General features: G+C 37.0%; 1 protein-coding gene across 1 annotated transcript in view; it reads right to left on the bottom strand.

Annotated features, from left to right (window-relative positions):
• CLSTN2 (calsyntenin 2) overlaps positions 1-26027 on the bottom strand; it is a gene marked incomplete at its 3' end in the record, with an annotated part of 384651 nt that overhangs the window by 43930 nt on the left and 314694 nt on the right. Inside the window, exons 6-8 of the mRNA XM_082003800.1 lie at positions 19017-19202; positions 14017-14265; positions 13310-13431 (exon numbers count right to left, since the gene is read on the bottom strand). Coding sequence (XP_081859926.1) covers positions 13310-13431; positions 14017-14265; positions 19017-19202 — 557 coding nt within the window. The remainder of the gene's footprint in view (positions 1-13309; positions 13432-14016; positions 14266-19016; positions 19203-26027) is intronic.

Genomic DNA, 26027 nt, shown 5'->3' with positions numbered 1-26027 from the left:
TTTAAAAGTAATGATGAACACATGGAGGTAAGCCCAATCAATAGTGAAAGTAACTCTGGCCAATAATTTTCCCGTGTATGATAAAGTGAACATATATCATATACCAAAATGCCCCCAAGAATTCTGATTTAGCCTATTCACTGCTACCAAATCCCATAAATCACTGTAAATGTAGATAACTCCAGAAGAGAAGTGGAAACACACAAGGTCCAATTCCAATCTTAGATACAGAACTTTTGTCATTCCCTATATACTACAAGTATTCAAATTGGGAATTTTGCATGCATGAGACATTTTCAGTTGTATGACCTTTTATCTTCCTTCTAAACAATGAAACTGAGATCAAAATTGGGATTGTATAGTACAGCATTACATATAGGTAGATTACACTCAGCAACTGAAGAATATTTGAAATATTAATGAATGATACCCATGTATCATTACAGTACTGTCTCAGAATTTACTTTACTTGCCCAAGGCTAGTGATTGCTCTACTTGGTTTGTTATTAATATCCACTGTAGCACCACCCAGCCTCAGCTACTTTATACCATTGCATAGGAAATACGTGGACTTGTGTTCTTTCTGAAACGTAACTTTTATGCTTTGAACAAAAAATTATGTGAGATGGCTGAGTTTTTTGATAATTTTGTACAGAAAAATTTATGGACATTAAGTTCACATAAAATGCCTCCCTCTTTTAATCAGCTAAGTGTCAGACTTGATATTAATGGGTGGCAGATGGAACCATTACTATAAAATAGGACTTTGCTTTTTAAAAAAAAAATTTCTTAGGTTTACCTTTTATAAAAAAAAAATTAAAAACCCAACAATATATGCAAATTCATATTTTGATATGTAACCCTGTGTCTCTGGTCTATCTGTACCTGGAGGTGTGTAGAGGAGATCTGTATTTCCTTTTGAGATTTCTTTTTCATCTGATATTTACTTTTACTCTTGAAGTATGACAAAGCATCTTCTGAATCATAAGCTTTAAGTATTATTTTTTCATTTAACATTTTTTATCCTCTCACATTTTACCTCTACAAGAAAGGATTCTGAAGCTCCTGTAAGGGCTTGCCTATCAAGTGTTTCGTGATGATGACTAAACATGTCTGAAGGGTGTGAAGACAGGATGCACTCAGTGTGAGAAATCACATTTACACTATATTTGTCATACCAAAATCACAGCTGAAAGCATAGCTAATTTATTATCAGAGAAAAGGCAACGCTCTGGGGCAGCCAACTATCAAAGTGAATCTATGAGCACATCAAACAGCGTGGGGCTGTGTGCTCCCCTCAAGCGAGCAGCAGCATACACCCCCCCATCCCTTGGTGCTCGGGGATTGTTAATTTTTACGTAGCATTCTTGTTGCTTGCTTAGGTTAAGCAGACAGCATCACTGACTGTACAAATTAATAATGTACTTTAAAATTACAGTACAGCATATTGAAAAAATTACAGAAAAGCAACATTTGCATTTCTTCTGGCTACTAAAAAAGACTTATTTGTATTCTGATTTTCAAATTATGGATATGAGGTTAAGTCACCATTAATGCATGAAGTCATGCCGGTTTCATACTGTCTTACTGTAGGCATAATCTTCATTCCCAATGCATATGAATACAGACGATACATCAAGAGACTGTGTGGATAATTCAGTGTAGTAAAGCTTTCATTTATTTTTCTCAGCTGATAATTAAAATAACCAGGTATATTGAGATTTGGAAATTATAACTTTTTTTTTTTTTTTTTACTTTTGATGACCTTCTATTTCAAAATACAACTGTGAGAAATACCTTGTGTGCCTTCAGCTCAGATACAGATCCTCTGCAACTGACAAGGCAGCACGCGTCTGTCATATTAAACTACTATTTCAGTTTAAAATAAATAATTATTGTAAGATGCCCTTAAACTATAGGTACCTGAACATTTTTGCTGTTAGCAGAGGTATCATGAAATTGGTACACAGGATTTTGGAAGGCATGAAATTCAAGGGAGATGTTTTTCACTCAATTTGTATGAATGTATGTATTTGTATATATGTAAATCAGATGTATTTTCATCAATAGCAGTCAGAGAGATACACACTTATTTATACCAAAGCTTAAAAGTAGCACTTCCACAACTTCAAACTCGGGCATTTCAAGCAGAACCTGATGTGTGCAAATTTCAGGAAATACTGAATTGTTGATCTTTTCTTTCAAATTTTCAAGCAAATGTTATTTCATGTAAAGCCAACAAAAGTTAGGAATTAAAGCAGGAATAAGGTACCGGAGTCTACATCATTTTCAAGGATAGAGGGTTTTTTGGTGGATGATTCTAAGATACCTTAGTCCATCAAGAACTGATTTCACTGGCTTGAAGGATTGCGGTGGGCTTTCAAATGCTGAAAAGATGGCTAGTCACCCAACTGTGAAGGTCACAAGGAAAGAGGCATCTACTTCAATCTGCGGAATCTTAAAAGTTTTTCAACAGTTCTGATGAGACAGTTCAAGAGCATGTAAGAAATCAGAGGATTACTTGATTTCCTGAGCCTTTATGAAGAGTGTGGTGAACAATTAAACAGCTTTATTCGTTTCCTGAAAACTTCCAAGGCAAGCAATTAAGGCTTTTCAGAAAACCCTCTCTTGTAAGACTTTACCAGCCTAAATCAATTTCCTTAAGTCCAAGCCATTGCTATGTGTAACACAAAACTGAAAAGTGGGTGAGAAAGGCATGGTTGTGTTTTAATTAGCCGGTGATTAATGTAGGTGCAGATTAATTTCTGGGCTGAATTTTCGTGCCTAAATTCCCAAACAGAACAAACTGCTTAACATGTATGAAAACTGCAATTGAAACTTCAAATTAGAATGGCTCTTATATGTAAGTATGTGGATCGTTTAATAAAAACCACTGTAACTGCTTAAATACTTAAAGATAAGCCCATAGGTAAATGGTATGCCACCTCAGGGCTGTGTATTTCTGAAATCAAAACACAATTAGTCCACTTGAACTAGAAAGTGATAGTCAAGGAAGGCAAGAACAGTACTGCAAGGAATCCAAGTACGACCTTCAGAAAGGTCTCCTACAGCAGTTCTCTGAAGGAAACTGGACATTTCCTGTTACCTCTGCATACAAAGTAGTATGGTCTTCTATTGCACACACACTACAGTTAGATTAATAAAATCATTTTCTGTTTGAATTGTCATACACTTAACTCTGATCCCAATTCTTCTTCTATTTACTTTAGCTGAGCACTGGGTGATAAGTAACTGCAAGAATCTTCATTAAATCAGCCCCATTCAATTACATATTCAGAACACAGAAAATGAAGACCAAATTTGAAATCAAGGTCCCGGTGCTGGCCATGAAGCACTACAGCAAACCCTTACTTGGGAGTGCATCCAAATCCAATGATGTCGGCAGAGATGCCTCAGTGAGAGCGAGCTTGAGGCCACTTGTGCAAAAAATAAAAAATGCCATGCAGGCTGTGTATCCAATTACAACAACAACAGTAAATTGCTCTGAACAAATTTGAGTCCACAGGTTAATTGGACTAAACAAATTGAAAGGGAAAAGACTGAATTAGTACTAAAACAATCATTGTGAGATTGGAAAATAACTTAGCAAGACCCTGAACTCTGACTAACTGCTTGAAAAAATGCAGTAAAATTCTTCACTGTCTTGAACGCCATTAATTGTCCATTTGGAAGAATACTAGCTCAGGGCTTGGAAGATCTGTACGCTATCACCCTGCAGCTTTTCATCCATTTTTGAGCAACTGTGAGTAAATTAGGAACAGGAACTTAACTGGCTGCTTGAGGGTACTTGAAACCTTGGAAGGTATGCTATAATATGATAGCAGAACTTTGTGCAACAGATATGTCATAGTGACACTTCTTTTTAGAAATTTACTTGCTGGTGTAGCATTTTTATGACTTTAATATGTAAATACTGAAAAAAAAAAGTAATACTAGTAAAAATATTACAGCTATCAATAATAATACTAAAGTACGTCAGTAATTTTTCTGAAATTATGATTCAATAAAGTTGCAATTTTTAACTTTAAAGTTGTGTTTAGAAACTCAGTTTCATTGCAAAACAATTTCTGCTAATGGAAAATTCAAGTGAGGATCCTGCTTTTGCCTGCCTAGGAAGCTTCTGTATGCTTTCTAGCCAGTACTAATAATACTGCTAAACTACAAATGGATTCACAATTATTTGTAACATTATCAGGGCTGAGACGCTGGTTAATGTTAAGTTTTGAAGTAATCCTGGTTTTAAGAGGACGTATAAAGTCCATTTCTCTCTGCCAAGGTTGCACCAAGTACATCCACTACCATCTGAATAATAAATACAAGAAAATAAAATTTAATGGGGAAAATATAAAAAGGGAAGATTAGTAGATCAAGTTCTAGTTCCATTTTAATTTGATTTCTCTAAGCTCCAGTTTCCTAGTCTAATAACAAATTGGATTTATGGACAACAATAGGAAGATTTCCATTCAGTTTGCTAAGCACGGTAAGACTGATTTCACTGGAATCTGACCATAATGTGATCCACCATTTTATTTCATTTGCCAGAATTTCACATTATTAATATTGTGGTCTCCTCAAACCAGCACCTGTTCTTGAGCTGTGCAAAGGACACCCTCTTGCCATTAATTCTGCTTTGGATATTGGCCAGAAAAGTTTGCCCTGTAGGACCGTGCTATTTTCTACTGTCTACCAATCTCTATTCTATAAGAAGAGAATCCGTTAACCTCAGAGAAATGCACATCCTGAGGTGTCTTTTGCACGTAGTCACCAACCTGGTGTTATAACCTACATGTCCTGTGGCCTAATGGACATCAATAATCAATGATGAGCATTGTGAAACTCTTATGTGTCATATACAGCATTCCCATGGCACAATGAAAAAAATCCTGGAAAGAGGATGTTTTTTTCTTGTCTTCTTGGGTGCAAGACAATAATTGCATTAGAAAATAAGGTATTTGGCTTTCAAATAAGAACCTTTCTATATAATGTATATTCAGTGTTGCATTGCGACAACACTGCAGTGAAGCGTAAGAGTTTGAAAACTAATTTGCACGCAAGCTGTGAGCTGCTTTTGAAGTCTTGAAACTCATAATGTGTAATACTTATTTTCACAATAGGTTTCAAAAATATGGATGGCTTAATTACAGATGTAAATAACGAAATTGCTTAATCATATTGACAGATAAAGCACCTGAAAGCCCTGATTATGTACTGTAGCTGCAGCATGTCTTCATGCTGTCATGCCGTAACTTCAATGTCTCTTAGTAAGTTAAATCCGTTAGTTCATTCATGATGAAATAAATCTATTATAATCCACCTTTTCTGTTGCTAAATTGCATCAAGCAAGCATATCAGTTCAGTAACACTTGATGACTACAGTTAGGCAGTACCCTGTGTTTATTTTTTAACTGCATAACCAGAAAGCCACTTAGTTATGTGTTTTACATAATTGTTCATCACGTGCTTAAACATACGCATTCCCAGGCTTTGCTACTGCCAAGAGACTATCCAGATGTGGAAAGTACATCAGTGGAAAAACAAACACCATGCTTTCTTCCTGAACTGCGGACATCCAGAAACCATGGCTCCAAGGCTGGAATAAACAGCTCATGCATGTAGATAAATGAATTTATATTTATTGATAACACATGCTATTTATCTCCTATCCTGCATTTGGAAGGATAAAGATGTCAGTCCTACCTTTGTAAAATTCAAACCCTGCTTGAATGCTCCAAAGCCAACCTGCTTTTCTTGAAAGGTAAACAACATAGAGGCCCTAGGAAATTGCCCAAGTAACAGATCTTGCTCTTCAGCAACATTTTCGAAACAGTTTCTGCATGTTTTGTACAAAGTCTGGTGGCATAACTGATAAATCAGAGACAGCGTAAAACATAAATATTAAAAATAGCCAATAAATAAGAAAACAAATGTGACTATTCACCTTCACATGCACAGCTTGATTGGGAATTTCTGTTCTAGACTTCCTATTTCTAGTGTCCCCAGAGTACTGCAGAAACAAGGCAAGTGAACAGACAATTTAATCGAGCTTGTTTAGGCATATTAATAACTCCGTACCAAGATATTCTCTATCTAAGAAATTAAATTGATTTGGATTTGGGGGCTTTCCCACAGTACATTTTAAGAGCATAATACTTCTCATGATTTCATGGTGCTATAACCTGTTTTAAATTCTTTTTAATTCCATACAGAATTTCTTTCCTGTTTGTTTGGTCCCCTTCCCCCCTCCTTGATTTGATTGAAAAATGGGTGTCTCGGGGTCTAAAGGCCTTGCTGGTTGCAACAGTTCTAACTTCCCTAGGTAAGGGCTCTTGTAAGAGCCGACAGACAACACATAATAGGTGTCATTTTCAGAAGAGTCAGCCTAGCTGATCTTAAGTTTTTGGGAACAGTAGGCCAGCACAAACAGTTCTGAAAACCCTATACTGTTATAATAAAACTGTCACAGTCAGAAAAATGAGAAGGCTGTGAAACACAGAATACAAATACACAGAAACATGCCAAATATTGTTAAGTAAATGCAAATAGATAAATTATAAAATATTTTCTGCAGGCAGCTTGGTTGCTCCTTAAGGGTCATTGAAGTTTTACAGAAGCACAGAGCAGTTACTGCATTTATCACTGGGTTGGACTGCAGAAATCAGAAATGCACAAAATCAGGCCAATTTATAGGGCATACTTCAGGGCTGGCTCAAAGGAATTTTTGTATGTCCTAAAGCAAGTTCTTGCCAGCCACTGTGATTTGTTTGTCAAGATTTTATGAGCAGTGATATTGCAGTTGCATTAAAAATAAAACTTAAACAATCTTCTTTCAATTAGCATCTCAAAGAATATTTTCAGCATTTATCAGCACTGCTGACTCGTCTTTGTGCTAGCAAAAGCTGTTTTGAAGTAAGATGCTGAATAAAAAATTATCAAAATAGCATTTAAAGATGGAAACTGGTAAATAAACTGTGTCAGAACAGATAGGACTATAATGTACGACACTTGGGGTGCCATGGATGCTGCAAAGACTTTTTAAGTCCCTGAATCCTGGAATTATTTAATCTGTTTTGCAGGATTAGCATGACTCATTCATCTCTTACTGGCTCTGTAGGAAAACACGTTAACTTCTTTCCGTAGTTTATTAAAGACGTATGCATAGAGCAGTGCATGTCTGCATACAAATTCGTAAAATAAGTGATTAAGAGCATAAGGAACCCTTATGAACTTCAAGTAAAAATTAACAACTAAACTCTATCATTACAAAAAAGTTAACTTTCAATAGGGCATCATGTTGAAAAGTATTGGACTGACAAGCCTGGGGTCTTTTATCCAGAGGTGAAATTCAGTGCACAGAGATGATGAAAGCTTGCACCTCCCTATCTCCTCTGTGTACCCTTAACCCTCTAGGACTGAGAATCCTATGTACTTTCCATAGATAGGACTTTCATAATGTGAATGACCGCCTTCTCAAAACTAGATGCACACAACTAACTCATTTCTCAAAATCCAACATGTAAGAACAACTTTCACTCATAAATGTTGTAATTTAATGGAAATAGCTAATTTAACTAAGAAAAGGTCCAGATACCAAACCCCTTTCATTTACCCTCTTATCATGTAACATACGTTTCTTCATAAGTCAGTTCCAGCTCTGTCATGTCCTTGCACAGTAGTAGCTTATCTTAAAAAGTAAATGGGAATAAAGGGCTCCACTGGACAAGACTGCTTTCTACAGGTAGAAGACCCTATTGTGTGTGGTCAGTGAAGTGGTTAAACACAAATGGAGGCCTTGCCTTGATCCTTCAGCATCTATGTGTACGTACAGAGATAGAATGCATCATAGAGTTATCTAAACCTCTTTCTCTAGTTCCTATTATGAAAGTAATTGTTTGGGCCTTTTCCACAATGAAAAGCACTGCAGGCTTATTTTGGATTATTCAAAGCAATTTATGTCATCTTAGAAAAGAAACAATAACTTTCTGCATGTTTATCTATTTTTTGCTGACTTAGAATGACTCCAGATCATGCACTGCATTCCCTGTTTTTTTAAGGGGATCAATATCAATCTTGCCTGTGGGCTGGAAGACTGCTTTCAGGATGATAACATGGGTATAAAACAGAAAAGAATTTCCCATTGTGAATAAAAACAAGTACACGAAAAAAATGTTCATCCCTGGCTAAGATCCCTTCTCCCACTCAAAACGGTGTTCCTATTCTGTTGATTTAGGGAGAATACCTCTTGGCTTGACTATCCTCAATATTAGTATGAGGAATGTAATATCCGTGATGAACAGAGTGTGAAATACACTGTGCAGTGTCCTATTTAAATGTTATGTTTTCCACTGTCACCAACGGCTTGAATGCCTCGGTTCATTATTCAAACTATTATTTTGACTTTGACTCTCTGGGGGGTATAGAATACAACAGTTAAAATAGACAGAAATTGAGGGAGAGAGTCCTCACTGTATTAACCAGAAATGAGGAACGCCCAAGAATTATCACTCCTTATAGCAGAAATTCGAGGCTCAGATGAGGTTTTTCCTGCGGGTGACAGTGAGGGGAACAGGCACTAGCTTGAACCTTTGCAACAGAGTTGCTAACAGAGCTCCCTGAAGTGCTTTTGGAAGTACCTTTGCATTGAAAGAAAAAGAAGTGAGATGATGTGATTTTTTTTTTTTTTTTTAATCTCTAGGGTAAAATTCTGCACTTGTTAAAATCAATGAATATTTTCCCACTGATTTCAACAGAACTCAGTTTCTAATATCCATAATCTCATTATAAACTGATGTCTTTTGCAGTCCTGGTATACTTGCATCCAAGAATTTGACAAGGCTGGACATCGCACCAGTGGCTGAAGGGAAATGTGGCCAGAGATGTAGGTTAAGAAGTTCACGAACTCTCCAAGGGTTCTTTTGTGCTGTACGGAGCTCAGAAAGCTCAGGCTCCTACCAGACCCATCCCATATGCAGTTATTTCCTGTGTTTAAGAGGAGGCTATACAATCTGATAATTTTCTTAAAAACAGTCACACATCTATAAGACGAGCATATAGGCATATGAGCATCGCAATAAAAGGGAATCCTAAAATCATCATAGATTTCCAAGAAAAACAAAGAAACAGTTTTTATACTTCATATGTATTCTTAGATGGCCCAAATTTATATTTGTCTGCCTAAGTAATTCACTTCAAACTACATCTATGTTCCTACCCATTTGAGACAATCAGATGATGATTTAGGTGCCTTTTACTGACTTTAGTGACAAAACTTTTTGCAATAGGTGCTCAAGTTTAAAGAATGTCTTATAGTTAAGTATGAGAAAATAAATTATAAAAAACTTGACAAACACATGATGATACTCAATTTAAACCTTTGCATGGAAAACTCAGAAAAAAGGTCATGATTCTGAAACAAAGGAAACACCTGCACTTCCAAGGAAATGGGAATAAGTAAAAGGAAGGAACCACCTCTACTTGGGTGTCTATTGCAGCTGTTTGGGAAAACCATGCAGTTTTTATTATCCAGCATGCATTAGAGATTTGACATTGATTTTAACATGATTCTTTCTGTACTTTTTCTTCCAAATTACTACTAATGGATTCTATTATGACTAAGATGGTTAATTTCCAAAAGGATGAAAGTGGGGGAAAAAAGCAAACTGTATCAATTTCTTTTTTTCCCATGTTTCTTATAAGTAACAAGGATACCTTCGGTTTAAAGTCTGTTACCTCTGATTATTAGCACTTTTGGCAGTCATACTCAACTTATGTGTTAGCGGTTCAATACTAAAGGCACATATGGCCAGGGTTATGGCACTCTCAGGTTATGATTAAGTTTAATGTAACAAATAGGGATAAATACACTGAAAGCCACACTGAAAATAAATCCTTAGGTCTATGAACTAACTTAAAAACACAATCTTCCCAGACCTAGCTTGGCAGCCACTACTACGTGGAGGTTTCAGACACTTGCTATGCATGACAGTTTTATGATGGCTGCATTTTATCACAAGGCTTCAGATGTTCTGTTCAGGTGTGGCTATATAAAATGTTACACGACTCCTTGCATTCAGCCAAGAATGGAGTCTGTAACCAAGACGTGTGCCGTACCCACATGCCACTGAAATGAGATCTAGACAATTAAATTAAATTTGGAATGCCAGTTAGCTCACATTCTTGGTCAGTGCCTTGAAAGAATGAGTAGTCTTGTGGACTAGGTAGAGCCCCCAAAGCAGCTGGCATAATAGAATTTACTACTCTGCAATAAGAGTGATAAATGATTTCACCAGTTTATGCTTGACCCTATTCCATGGTCACCAGATTCCTCTCAGCAAAAACAAGCCATGGATTATTGTCACAATCATAAACCAGCTTCATCAATAAAATACTCTTCCACATTTTACTCCAGTATGGCTGTGCTTGGTACCAACCCTTGAACTGTCTTCCAGAGCCATATATGCAATGTCGTCTACAGCACCGCATATCACAGCGCAGCGCAGACGTTGAGAAACTGTACAATAGTTAATTCCTACGCTTTTCTTAAAAAAAACAAGGAATCTGAAGATATGCCACTACAGAATGAACAGTTCTGAAGGTGAGATTTCCAGAAGTATTTTAGTGTCTAAATATGCAAATAATCAACTGGTAGGATATTCAGAATTGTCTAGAGCACTTAATCTACTTTTGAAAATCTAGCCCTAGCTTCTTTTCACACTGAGATGCAGAGGAGTTTGTAATAGGATGCTAACTTGCTTTTTGATGTGGTTTTAAAACATCCTGTGCTTTCTAAGGTAGACCACTCTAGGCATATAGTTAGAAGCTAGTAACTTTACTACTTTCAAGTGACAATTTCTGATTGCTTTGTCTTCAAAACTATGCAAGTTCCTTACCAGCCCATTATTCACATATGTTTTATTTTCTCTACCATACAGACCAGATGGAACATTGAAGAAGAGGTAAAGAAGCAATCTTTACCAGGTCCCTTCATGACAAAACTTACAACAGTATCACCATGACAATATAAATTAATCATCATGGAAGTCTGGTCATGCAACCCATAACAAACTTCATTTATACTTTAATCTCACATTCTTTTTCAGCTAGAAAGAGCAGTTGAAAATATGCTGTGGAAATCAATTGACAGTAGCTAAATGAAAGGAAATGAATGATGTGACCTAAATGATCTTTTCTATCTCTAGTTTCCAGCATGTACGAGTTTTCAGTTGTAGTTAGGAAGGCTCTCCCTTCAGTGCCCAACTGCAGCTCAACTTTTCTGTAGTGCTACAATTTGGGAGCATATTTTAGGTTACACAAATGATTATTGGCAGTCAATTAAATATACAGTTTACAACCAAACAGTAGAAATGAAAAGCGTTATCGTGTCAAGCACTATTTTGGGCTTCTTTTAGTATATGCTCTTGCTCAGATGGCTTCAACAAAATAACTTCTCTCCAGAAACATAACTCGAAGTACAATTAATTGAATCTCAGAATATCTCCAAGGACTTCTTATTCAGTCATCCCTAGTTGAAATCTTTGGGTTCCTCTAGGATTTACATCACAAACAATGAGTTCCTGTCACCAGATATTTGGGATTCTACTTAAGTGTCAGATGAAGATGTGAGAAGTTATCTGCTGGTGCAACTCCCCTAGCTTTATTAATTTCAGATAAAATCTGTAGACTTGCACGAGGTATTCCTTATCCATTGTTAAGAGAAAAAATAGCACTTGTACTTAACTAGTTAGATACACACACTCTAAGCACGGTGTTTTGAAACAGTGCACACTCAAATTCATACATGCTTCCCAAATCAACAGACCATCCAGAAGGAGATTTCTGAGATGAGCAGCACTTTCTGCAAAGAAATAATACTGTCAAAATAGAAATATAAAGAGTATATGTTGCTCATCAATAACATGGATGCTAATCAAAGTTCTGAGCAAGGCTAATCGCACAAAAATCTGCTTGATATGAAAAAACAGTAGTTCAGGATACACTGTCTTTTTTGTGATATAAGAAAGAAAAAAAATTCAGAAAGATGTTGGTGTTCCTGTACTTTCCAGTTTATGCTATTTTTCCTGTCTATGTTTTTAAAAGTATGGAAATGATGTGGAGAAAGTAGAGTAAGAGTAAAGTAACTGTAGATGGCAATAGAGGTGAAAAAGTTCTTTCACACAATCGAATACATCCCCCGTCAATGGAAAATTATCTTTTGACAGTACATTTTCCAGCATTTTGTCATGGCTAAGTTACAAGAGTTACACACAAATGTCATTTATTGAGAGGACATTGGTCCTTTTGCATTGTAAGGATATAGAAGAGAAGTTGATTGCATTCAACTTTCAAAGTCAACATACTTCACATAAACTTCGTTTTGTCATTAATCTAGATGCTTAGTATACAGTTTAGTAATACAAATCCGTCTTCATCACTCAGAACAGCGTTAGTGGAGGTGACATCAGTTACCCATGATTTGTAATGTTCAATATGATTTAACTTAATTTTTCCCCTTTCTAGACTGTAAGATTTCATATCAAGTACAGCAGAAAGTGATTCCAAACTGGTTAATGGAAATGAAAAGCAAGCGCTATGATCATCACGGTTTCTTACCACATTCATTTGATAATCAAAGATCATCTCTTTATACGCATTTTGAAGGTGAATTAGGAAAGTAACCATTCCTGTGTCTATATCTGTCATAGTTTGGACTTAAAGACATGAAGAAACTTACTTTGAGAAAATAGTACTTTGCTGAAGTCCGTCTTTCATCCAAATGATCCTTATCCTGCTTGGAATTAATAAATCTATGAAAGGCAACTCTTATCTCTTTAATGATAATTTCCTTGTGATATACTTTTCATAATAGGCAGAAATTACATACAGCACAGCAGATGAAAGTAGAAGTCTGCAGATTAGATTCACAATATATTCCGAATGCCTTTCTGTGTGTCAGCATACTCTTTATTGAAAAGGTTTCCATCACTTCCATTGTGCTGATAAAGTAGATTTTTTTAATGATAAGTGGAAAACTTTTAGGGAACTTCATGCAATATCATGCCTCTATCCATTGCTGAAGGATATAAATGTCTACTTACTGTATAAAACGACTCAACCAAGTTAACTCATATATCTCATTTTATATGGATCCCAGAGTCATAACACAAGCTGCAAGATAATTGCAATAGATTTGTGATTTCCCAAAGCAGTTATGCTAGGATTTGGGTTTTTCTCCACGATTTCGAAAGGGGATGGAGAAAAGGATGGGCTACAGCTAAGAGAAAATCACAGATACCTGATCCAGTTTCCAGTGGAACTCCGCAGGACGAAAGGTGTCAGCCTGATCAAAGTCTTTGCGCAACAGAAATACTAATCGGCAGTTGTGCACGTACAGGGCATAGTGGTGTCTGTTCATCTCTGAAAGGAGAGACCAGTAAGATCAGTGATCTGAACTATCAACACTTTTTTTAGGTGAATGTGTTTGAAAGCAATATACACCTAAAAGACAAAAGACAACCAAACAAAAACGCCAAAAGAATTGACTTTTCTTAATACCACGGGCCATTATGGTTCTTAGGAAAGCCACATACAGTAAGCATCTTCCTGAATTACGCCCTATTAGTTTTGCTTAAGGAAGTGTTACGTCGAAATTAATAAATAAAATCCAAATCAATATTTGATCTAACTAGTTTCAATGAAGAATTAGAACTGGTTTTCCTAATCTAAATAATAAAAAGATTAAAACTAATTTAATTATTTTATCAACCAATTCCTATAAAATCTACAGATACGTTCACAGAGATTATCCAAGAGAACCAGTGCTTGAAACTTAGGTAGGCATCAGTCCCCTCAATAAACCTATCAAGTCAGCAGTGCTTACAGTGGCACCATCTGAGCTTAGTAACCTTTTTTTTTCAGAGCAAATTAACTGAGGACAGACAGTAACACTCTACTAATTTTGTTATGTCCTTTGCCAAACATTTTTTCAATGCACAGACTCGCCTGTCTTGTCAGAGTTGCAGAGAATAGTCTCTTTCTCAGCTCTTAATCCTGGACTAGGTCCATGTTTCATCCACAGACTGATGGTGAATTGATCAGTTAAATTCTTCGGGACTATTCCATCTGGGATTTTGGCTCCTTGCTTTCCATCAAATTTAAAAATCATGTCATTGTTATCCATGAGAAGCCCAGCTGTCCAGTTAGTTGTTGCACTGGGAGATGGTAACAGGTCAATGGCACCTGAGGAAGCTCCTGCAAATGATATATAATTAAAAACATGATGAGAGACTAATGAAAAAGCTGTGAAGATTAATTTAATATAGGCCAGGGTTCTGATTCACACTCTTTAGATTATTTTTATTATCCAAATGGTCCTACAAGCTTCACTGTCAAATCCCATACATATTATATAATACTGACCATAGTAAACCAGTAAGAGTTCTCTAGATTAAATGTATTGCACAGAAAAGAAACAGAAAATATTTTAAAGTTACCTTTCTTGAAAATTCTCATTATTTTCTAAAATTCATTAATGATGTTTCTTCAGTTATTTTCAGAACTGCTAAGATTAAAACCAAACTCTCTACATCCAGCTGGGAAACTTTACATCTTCCCTCCCTAACAGCATGGAGATACATGGTATGTGGGGATGATGTGCTGCAAAATACAGTACGGTAGGGATGAATGCACATCATGACATGACAAGTCACCTAATGCCCAGTAGACAGCCATGGATAGTCACAACAAGGTTGGTATGAATGTCAGTACATATAGAGTATTTGCCCTAAAACAGATAATACACTTTAATGCCAGCTTCTGGCAGATACAAGATGGTTGTGACTCCCTGTGTTCTTGTCTAATGATAGATCTAAGCCTTTTAAGTAGTACTCACAATTCAAGTTAGCCCCAACCCAAAAGTAAATTATTAACAAAGTGGTCCCCAGCTATACAGTATTTGTTAGAATTCGGGGGGGCGGGGGACGGGACACCAAAACAAAACAAACAACAAACCCCACAGAAATGGAAAACACTGTAGTGCCAGGATCTGATAAAATAGCACAGTTCTTTACAGCTGTGTGTTTTCTCACAGCGTAACAATTCTCAGGCACTTTTAAAAACATGTAATGAGCTACCCAGAGCCTTTACGTAGCTGGTGAAAGATAGCATTTAGCAGAAAGTATGCTCCCCAGAGTAAAAAGCACAAACAAGCTTTGTATTCTTGCTGATGCTTTGCCAAGTAAGAATATGGTAAACAAAGTCCAACTGCATAAAGAATCCCACACTAGTAAGATATCCCACCCTCCTTCGGCGGCCAAGGAGAGAAAAAAGATCCCAACTCTCTGCAGGAGTGTAGAATGTTAAGTCAAGAATGTGTGGAGTTGTATCCTATGTTTTTTTAAAAAAGTATTATAGTAATGATATAAAAACATTCATATCATTCAGTAACTGAATTTCTTAGAGAATTCTCCAAAATTTATCACTGTAAAATGAGATTATTTTGAAGTGATATTAATATCAAACCTAACACCTAAATATTTAGAATTTGAGCACAGAGACAAAGTGTATTTATTTTGTACATTGTCATTCTGGATAATACACCACATTGCATTGCTTAATACACAGATGTTATCAGCAGGAATACATCAAACTCAGTTTATCCAGGTGCACAATTTGTGATAAACTCTCTCTCTTTTTTTTTAACTCAAGACACTAAAAAAGAAAATTACTTGCGCAGGACACGAGTAAAACCATAATCTTCTCAATCAATTTCCTTTTGTGTTAATTTTTATGGTAGTTTTTTAAACTTACAGAAGGAACAGAAATTGCTTGCACCATGGTGTATATCAAAGGAAATACATTTTTAAATGGGCACATGCTTATATCAAGTAAATAATGGGCTCAAAGAAGCTGCTTCATCCCTCGCTCTAACTACTCTGGCCATAAAAATTTGGAATGATCTATTTTCTCCACTAGAACGAATCTGTGGGAAAACTCCAAGATGGAAGTGTCTCATATTGCTTGTTAAACTCTGATTCAGCACAGGATTTATAAACTGGGTCCTTACTTACAGTGATACAATCTTGCATTTTATATGGCACAAATGAATATTTGTCTGTGATTGCTCAGTTTTGCACTCTCTGCAATCGCAGTGTTGTACTAGTAGAAAAAAATTCAGGGTTTTCTTCCTTTTCAAAGAATTTATTCATCCAACCATTAGATACAATAAGGTCATTTCTGGGAGAAAACCGATTTCCAGAAATAATTTAACCTGCTTTCATAAGAGTTCTCTCTACATTAAGGGTGGTAATGAATACTAAATACCAAAGTGTAAGCCAGTCCAAATGCAGTTCTGATGTAAAGTTCATTATCATTTACAACCTTTTTATCGAAGTCCTATTAGAAGTTTCTACCCTACCTGTTCTTCTCTATAAAGATATGGAAACCTTGGGGGAAAAAAAAAAATTCTTTCAGCAGTGAGAATTTTTATCCCATTTACACGTACTTTTTACATTCTGTCTGTTTTCTCAAGTGCTTTACATTCTGTTCTTTCATGGATGTGCTGAGTAAAAACTGGAAGTTCAGCAGTACTGTTAGACAGTGCATCCGTCCACCAGCTCAAAGGCTGCCTGCAACTACTACAGTGGCACTGACAGACATGCTGAAATGTTTTTGATCATTCTGCTTTTCACCAGCATAGGCCTACTTGTGGTGCAGACAACAGTCCTACACTTAAAATGATAATATCGTTCGATATAGTTGCTGTTAGTGTTTTATGTCAATGTAATCATCTGGTGGTTTAGATCTTGTGTGTAGTCACAGAATCACAGAATCACTAGGTTGGAAAGGACCTTTAAGATCATCAAGTCCAACCATTAATCCAGAACCACCATGTCCCCTAAACCATGTCCTGAAGCGCCACATCCACATGTTTTTTGAACACTTCCAGGGATGGCGACTCCATCACCTCCCTGGGCAGCCTGTTCCAATGCCTGACCACCCTCTCAGTGAAGAAATTTTTCCTAATATCCAATCTAAACCTCCCCTGGCGCAACTTAAGGCCATTTCCTCTTGTCCTATCACTAGTTACTTGGGAGAAGAGACCAACATCCTCGTCGCCACAACCCCCTTTCAGGTAGTTGTAGAGAGCGATAAGGTCTCCCCTCAGCCTCCTCTTCTCCAGACTAAACAACCCCAGTTCCCTCAGCCGCTCCTCATAAGACATGTGCTCCAGACCCCTCACCAGCTTCGTTGCCCTTCTCTGGACACGCTCCAGCACCTCAACATCCTTCTTGTAGTGAGGGGCCCAAAACTGAACATAGTATTCAAGGTGCGGCCTCACCAGTGCCGAGTACAGGGGCACAATCACTTCCCTACTCCTGCTGGCCACACTATTCCTGATACAGGCCAGGATGCTGTTGGCCTTCTTGGCCACCTGGGCACACTGCCGGCTCATATTCAGCCAGGTGTCAACCAGCACCCCCAGGTCCCTTTCCGCCGGGGGAAAGTGATCTGCTCTGAGTGATTGTGCCACTTGCAGTTCAAGTCTGTAACAGACATAAAGCAACATTCTTTTCACTGCCAACACAGGTTCTGAGAGGAGGCAAAAGTACTTGACTTTAGCTGTAAAATATTTATTTTTATTAAAATGCTAGTATTTTATGAAATCAAGTCCCCGATAAGTCACATAGCCTTGCTCAACCTCTCAGTTTTAGTGTCAGTAACATGATGAAGATACACACTGTTTGCGTGGGTTTTATCCTGCTTTTCTAGGATCCCAGTCAGTTCGACAGAGATAAAGGATTAAAATGATGATTATTTCTGTAAACTTAACTAAGCAATTTTCAGGTTGAAAATACTGAGATTTTAAGAGAATGCTAGGACTCCCACTCACCTTTCCCTCACTTTCCCAGTATCCACAGGTAACTGGTAATAGTAACTGCAAACTATTTTTGCCTGGGAACTGGCTCTCCGTTTTTAATAATTTAGTAACAGCGGCTTTTGTTTACAAAACGATTTCTTAAAGGTTAGTGTATTGATCTTAACATACCTGCAACACGGTTGTGTGGTTATCAAAGCAAATGTAAGCCATACACCAGAGCACTCCAAACCAATACACATGCATTTAAATGGAAAAACATGGTACATTTGCAACTGTAGCTCAGACAGGAGCCAGGTAAAGAGACATTTTGGAGAAGACGAGAATCAATGTTCCACATCATCAGGGCTTCAGATGAGGATTCTAAGACAGGATTTTAGAGGAGGAAGAGAGACAGCAGATCTCAAAAGGCAAAAGAGAAAGGGCTTAATATGTGGCCATTGCTTTGCCATATACATAATCTTAAAGTCTCGAAAATACAATTGTATCCTCAAGTATTTAATCTACATTTCAAAATTAATTTGTATCTTTTAGACCAAGTTATCAAAAAGCAGGAAAAGGGAAGAAAATAATTAGGAAACCTTTCTCCACCAGGATACCTGTTTTCTGAAATTCATGTTTCTTAAATATTTTTGCTTAAATGATTCCCCCCAAATGTTCCTTTACTTTTTGTTTATTTTTACTCTGGCACAGTACTTAGCAGCAGAACAGAAAGCTGAGTCAGGAAGACTGAAACACAAAATGAAGATTCAATTCTTATCAAATTCTACGGTCTTCCTATGATGGCAAATCTATACCTGAAATCTCACTACACTGTCACACCAATATTAGTAGCAGACGGAAGAAAGAGTGAGGAATAGGTGGAATGAGGAAAGAGAAAAAAAAAAAACAACAAGCAGCAGAGAAAAAAATTAAAATAAAACAGGGAGAAGGTATGAAAAAGAGTGAAAAAAAATGGAAGAGTGGAGCACCAGTCAAATATCACCATTCCCTTAATTTTCATTGCTACAATCCAAAGTGAACCAGCTGAGCTACATCCACGAATTGCATGCTTACAGGTGACAAGGAACAGGTGATTTATCTGGAAAAATATGAGTATTATATAAACTGAAAGCCATATTCATACCACATAATTTCTGCAGAGATTTTTCTGAGTAAGTTTCACGATCACAGCCCTTTCCAATGTAATTGGTCTGTAATTCAACAGTGGTATGTATTGAGGAAACTGGTCCATCACACGTTTCTAGATGAATGCTGGGAAACAAAGGTATGCTGCCAGAACCGGGTTTGTATTCTATCCGTTTGTTCCAGTCTGGAAAAAAAACAACAAAAAGATCCAAGAGTGATTAAAAAAAGGGAAAGAGTTATATAATTTTAAATGACAAAGGTCTTTTCCAACCTTAATGATTCTGTGATTCTGTGACATATTGTTCTCAAAGGTCACTAAGACAAAAATAAACGTTTTTAAACTTGGCATCAATAAGTTACTGTTCTAAAAAATTGGGGTTTGCCCCTTTTTGTAAAAGAGTGTCAGGCTCAATTAAGTAATACTACTGCTGCTAGAGTCACACAAGCACGGGGTACATACATATACTGACAAGAAGTGCTAATTGGTGTCAGTCTGGAACTCCAATGTCCATGTCCCTGTGACAGACTACAAGTTAGCTCTGCAGGGATGAGGCTGGCTGCTGCACTGAATCTGGTCAGATTCCGTAGTTTTGTGATTCAGAACAAGTATCTCCAAGGACCAGGCTATATAGATCAGTCTCACTGGCCTGTGACCAAAAGCTAATATAACACATCTGTAGTGCCACTTCTTGCCTTCAAATGTCTTACTAATTTTGTGAAGTATTAATGAGAGAAAGTTACAGCTGAAAGGACTACTGACACTTTCAGCCAGATCTGACTAATCTGCGGTTATACTTACGCAGATGTCTCACAGCCCACAATGTTTAAACAATCACCTGCCTTAGGCAGCCACCTGGACATGCTGTACATACCACTATGCTTCTCAACTGAAGCATTTCATTTTTAAATTCAATTAATTATGGTGTTTGCAACCTGCTTCAGAGAAAACCCAAACGGGCAGCTTTAATTAAAAACATGTATTTCAGTTATCTTTACAGCTCGTATTTTCATAGAATCATAGAATGGTTTGGGTTGGAAGGGACCTTCAAAGATCACTTAGTCCAACCCCCCTGCCATAGGCAGGGACATCTTTCACTAGATCAGGTTGCTCAAAGCCCCATTGAATCTGACCTTGAATACTTCCAGTGATGGGGCATCCACACCTCTGAGCAACCTGTTCCAGTGTCTCACCATCCTTAGAGTAAAGAGTTTCTTCCTTATATCAAATCTAAATCTATCCTCTTTCAGTTTAAAATTGTTACCTCTTGTCCTGTCACTCCTCTGCAAAAAGTTTCTCTCTGTCTTTACTATAAGCCCCCTTTATGTACTGAAAGGCTGCAGTAAGGTCTCCTTCCCTTCTCCAGGATGAACAGCCCCAACTCTCTCAGCCTTTCTTCATAGGAGAGAATGGCCCTTTGGCCATTTTTGTGGCCTCCTCTGGATGTGCTCTAACAGGTTCATATCTTTCTCACACATTTTAGCCAACTCCAGCCAAGTTACCATGCAACATAAATAAGAATACCACATTAATACAGAGATGCAAATAGTTAATTATTTTGAAGTCACAAAACTATTCAACTCTGCTACCTAATGTGTACATCTGTGTATCTAGAAAACTGTCAAAAGAAGTACTCTTGTATACACAACTGAAGTTTCTCTGACTTTTTTTAGTCCTAGGTAAAAGAGGACTCCATAAATGGAAAAATTCTAGGTCCTGGCAGTCAATGAAATCTCATAAAGCAAATGGACAGAGACATTCTTTCTAAATATCAGTGGAAGGAAAAGTAAATTTTTAATATATATAAATACATATGCATCTAGTAGGTGAAAGAATATGGTGTTTTTCAACAGACCTAATTTTCAGAAAGCTTGAAAAAAGGTGCTCTTTCCCACCATCTTAAAGTGGATTAAAAATTTACAAGAAAATCTGAAAGTCCCTGCAAACATTTTGAAATGTAGAGCAGTTAGTCCAGAGTCCAGACAAAGACGACAGGATGTTGACAGTCACTGGTCTGCATTTCAAAATTCTCAGATTTTCTTGACTTTTAATCCAAATGGTAATCACATAGCATTTTGTTCTCAAGAGGAAGCTGAGACTTCCTGGAATATTCTGAAAGTATGTTTAATATCTGTTTTTACTAAAATCTTTAGGGCTTGTACACTAAAAGACAACTATGAGTACTTTATTGCCTGTGCACACATCAGTTGAGTTGCTATTTTAGTAGTAATTTTCAGGTAATAATAATCAGCCCATTCATTCCATATTAAGTTAGATTTGATCTGCACTATTGCATAATTTGTCTGCAGTTGTCAATTTAAACAGTTCCCTTAGAATTTCAAGTATCGTATAAGGTACATCATTACAATAATAGATTTCTGTTCCCTATCCATTCCAGAAACTCAAGGATAACATTTTTCCAGTCGAACAAGAATAGCAAGTTCTTTCAGATACTTCAGGTAAAATAAAATAATTTGCTATTTTTTATGCAAGCTAGTAATATATGAATTATTGACTCTACCCAAAAGGAAACATAAAGAGTCCTATGTGTATCTGAAACATTTCTGACTATCTCAGCAGCTTTCAGGTTTCAGTCATGTTTTCATTTCTCAGCTATATCAAATTAACTGGAACTCATGCAAAACATTCATTAGCGTATGGGAGATGTGACTGAATTATTAACTAACATATCTGCGACTGCACACTCACCACCGGTTATATGAAGAATGTCTTATAAAAAACAGGCTATATAAAATGCCACTACTCACAAGGAAGAATAATGGAAGACCTCTGTTTCTGCCGCATGAATGTCCCTTGGATTGGAAGAGGTGTTTTGTTTCACAGTATTACCTTTCAACTTGGCAGAAATGGCAATTTATACCCAGAGATCATAAACCCTGAATGTTCCAAATCATCTGCATTTATCTCAGCTCTAAATTGTAAAGCATCAACTAGACTCAAGCCTGCGTCTTTGTACCTTGGCCCCTGCAGAATCATAGACCAATACTCACCCTAAATCCCACCAGCACTTCTTTCACTGACTTAGTGCAGACTTCGGAAGCCCGCCAAGGAGGCCCTCTCTGTGCAGAAGGCATTCCCAGGCAGGCACAAGGCAATACTGGAGCATGATACAATCCTGTGATAGCAGGACAGTTCTTTAAAGGTAGCAATAGTCCTGACATAAATCAACTGGCTTCTTTATATAGTACCTCCCCCCAAGGCATTTCAGCACTGCAGAGGTGTTGCAGCTGAGGCCAGCACCCTCTGTATTTCACCACCAGTAAAGTTAGTAATGTTGGAAAGAGTTAGAACGAGCAACAAGACGTGGTGGTAGCGTGAAGAGCTTATTGTGAGAAAAACCTGTTCATTTAATTTTGGTGAAGATTGTTATTTTTCTTTCTCCCAGAATAACATCCTGTACTGGACACATTCAACAGATCAGCACCTTCCCCTCAGGAATGTGGTGGCACTTTTTCGATTCCTCTAGAACTGACTCCGAGGAAGAGTCTTATGTAACCCGAGTCTACAAAAGCTTCTGAACTTCAGATATTTAAAAACTATATCTTAAAACGTGACTCATGTCTCGGGTTATGCAACAAGTCAAAAGATACACAATCCCATCGGAAATGGTAGGTTGCACTATGTTAGCTAACCTCATCCCGCATGGTTCTTCCTTTGACACAAACTGTCATGCACCACCACCACATTATAGTGCAAAGTTAGAAAGGTAAGCACTGCCTGCCCAGTAATCCCATGGGAAAAGCTTGAATAAAACTAGCCCTTGTTTAGTCCCACAGAAGACAGCCTTTGTTTGGATTTTTTAATTCAACAGGCTTTTGCTTGCCAGTTGTGGTATAAAGCTCTTCCAGAAAATATAAGACAGCCCCAGATGGATTATACCTACAACATAACATTAGAGTGTAACTATCACAATGTCAAGTTTGTGGTTCAGATTTCATAGATTATAAAACAACTATATAAACTTGCATCTTGATCTCAGAGATAAACTATTCCCAGATAAAAATGGATCAAACTTCAGTGACAGCCTGAGCCTTTAAAAGTAAATCCCAATGCACTAAAGAAATTCTCCTTTCAACAGAAGGATAATGTAAAGACTTTCCTTGATCTCTACACTTAAAAGTTTTGTACATAAGACTCTTTTCTTGTGATCCATGTATTATATTTTAATTCATTTCCAATGCTTGATGACACTAAGAATGACTTAATCTCATTTTTCCTTGAAGGAGTATGGCACTCACATGTGCAAAGGAGGTATGTCTCCTCCTTCATGTGTGTGGCCATGAACTTTGATTCCACCTCACGACACTAAAAATGATGGCAAGGTAATTAGAGAGAACTGCAACACAACTCCTACTATGCCAGTGAAATGCAAAACTTCTCTCATGTTGGACTGAAGATGTGCGTTCTGGCAGCTAAACGTAAGATAAAATTTATGTAGTGCTATTAGTGAGTGTCTGCAGCATTTCTACATAATAGCTGGAACATAAGGTTCCCAGAGCAATGTAATTGGTAGATCTGTTTGCTCTACAGCATCTTCACATCTGTCCTATCTATGTAGGCTGGATACTTGGCTAAAGGTTATTCTGCTGCCTTTTTTTTTTTTTTTAAACATACACCTCACAGCTTTGCTGAAGTATTTTTTTTATTAAACATTTTTGTCTCTATTCATTTGAAAATCTGAAACAATCTAGGATAAATAGAAGTATCAGTATACACAAAGCATTTCAAACAAGATCAGAAATGTCTCTGTAGATTTGCCAAAAGTACACTTATTTTCATGACTTATGAAACTCCCTGTATCTTAAAAACAGCAGACAGGCATCCCTAGGTGCTGTACCATGATATTTGGAAGAACAGAGCACTGTCCTCACAAAACTACAATCTTCTTTCAACACCATGAATTTACTGGAAAGTCCACATGCTGCCAAAATATCATATGCCACAGTCACATCAATAAATACCTGCTGTACTCCACATGTGAAAGATCAATGGCTGTAAGACATTTCCAAAATGAACACACTTTAGTACTTGAATTTCTATGTTGAACTAAAGATAAAGGATTTTTTTTTTTGCGGAACAGACGCAGGGTAATAGTTATGACACATTTTCTCTTGAGCAGCATTCTCTCTATATTTATGGACTTACAAATTGTGCCAAACTAAAAAACCCAAATGACCAAACATTTCAAAGGATTTTAAGTTCCCATTTGGAAAAAAAAAAAAAAACCACCAAAACCCCAAGATACACAAAGCAATCACCTTATCTGTTTCACTGCCCCATTTCCTGATTAATGTTCCTCAAAACTTCTGAAAAAGGAAAATTTTTACTTGCAAAAAAGGAAATAGTCTTGCAACAGACCTTTCAAGAAATTCTGAATGCTCTTTCTTGACACATGTTACAGGTGAACAAAATTGAGTTAACATTATTATTTTAATTTTAAAGGATATCTTTAATGTTAAAATGGATCATCTGCTATGCCTTGTCATCTCAGAAGGAAGGTTAGAAAAAAGACTGGTAGTGCATGTATGCCTGGCTCTTTCTTAAAATACCTTTGTTTCTGTGAAGATCCTGAACTACTCGAAATAATCAGGTCTGCTCAGGTTGTCTAAGCAGTTTCCTATTTGTGAAATAGGTTATTTTACAAAGGAGTGAATTCGGTAGGGTGTCCCCAAGTTAACTGGCCCCAAATCAGCTAGTAAGCATCAGCAGAATGCTACTTCCAGGATCCATCAATGTCACTGTGTGCTGCCCAGAATATAATTTTCTAAAAACAATTTGCTACATTTTAAAGGGTCAAGCAGTCAGCACTGACAGAAGAAAATGCTTTTTCTCTTGGGAAACAAGTATGTAGCTTTACAAGGATTGCCACAGCTCCTACCAGTGCTAGCAGACATGTATTGTGCTAGGGAACTTTGGTAGAAATTATGCCAAAAATGAAACAAGTTTTACGTATCAGCTAGGATCATGCTTCTTTGTGTTTAATAAGAAACACAAATACCATGAATAACACACGTAAGTACCATTTAGGATATTTTAAATTAAATTATACTTCCCCCTATTTTTAAATTAGCATATATGTGTATAATATACATATGTACATACATATGTATGAATACATATAGGCGTGCACATGCATACATATGTATACATAAAGTATTAACCTTTTTAATCAGCACTGCAAAATAATCTTTAAAGTTCTGTTCATTTTTTTAAAGGGAGAAACGATCATTTCACCTCCAGCACCACTAGTCATACAACAAAATATAAAAAACCCCAAACTAATAAACATTTCTAGGTTTGACAGCTAACCTACAAGCTAGTAACATACAAATGATAGGACTGTATATCTGATGCCACAAACAAATTTAAACATGTTAAATATGATGAGTGATTTGTTAAGGAAATGATAATCAGAAAGTCTGACCCAGTTAAAGCCTCTCCATAGCAAAGAGAAGACTCAAACTAACTTCCAAAGCCCGGCTAAGGCACCATGGTTCGCTAGGAGATTTGAATGCAGATCTCATAAGCATAAAGAAACATCCACACATACCTTTTCTTTCTGCAGCATGCTGATAGTTTAAAAAACAACAAAAAAGAGAGAGACAGAAATTTGGACTACTGCAGGATAGTGGTAAAGTCTGCTGTTGCAGGAGTTAGGGAACCATAATGGAACAGCAGTTGTGCCTGAACTAGTGACACTGAATACTCCCATTGAGTGATAAAACCCCAAGTCCTAATGGTGCCTAATTATGTAAAATAAACATATAAGAATCTAAAAAACAGGAAGCAGCAGCATAGATTAAACTATTATTTGTTGTGAGGTTGTATTTGAATAATAATTTTTCCTGCAGCAAACTGGGTGTCAGAGCCCCAAGTGCACTAATAAGCCCTAATGAGCCTCACCCCGGGCCTCCATTTGTACCCACGGGCCAGGAGCTCTATTTAAGCTCAGCCCCAGCACTTCAGTCTTGGCCTGAGCTATGATGCTGT

This window comes from Phaethon aethereus (genome assembly GCF_964289735.1).
Source record: "Phaethon aethereus genome assembly, chromosome: 9".
NCBI lineage: Eukaryota > Metazoa > Chordata > Aves > Phaethontiformes > Phaethontidae > Phaethon > Phaethon aethereus.
The sequence above is the reverse complement of the archived record's forward strand: the minus strand, read 5'-3'. Positions and strand labels throughout refer to the sequence as shown.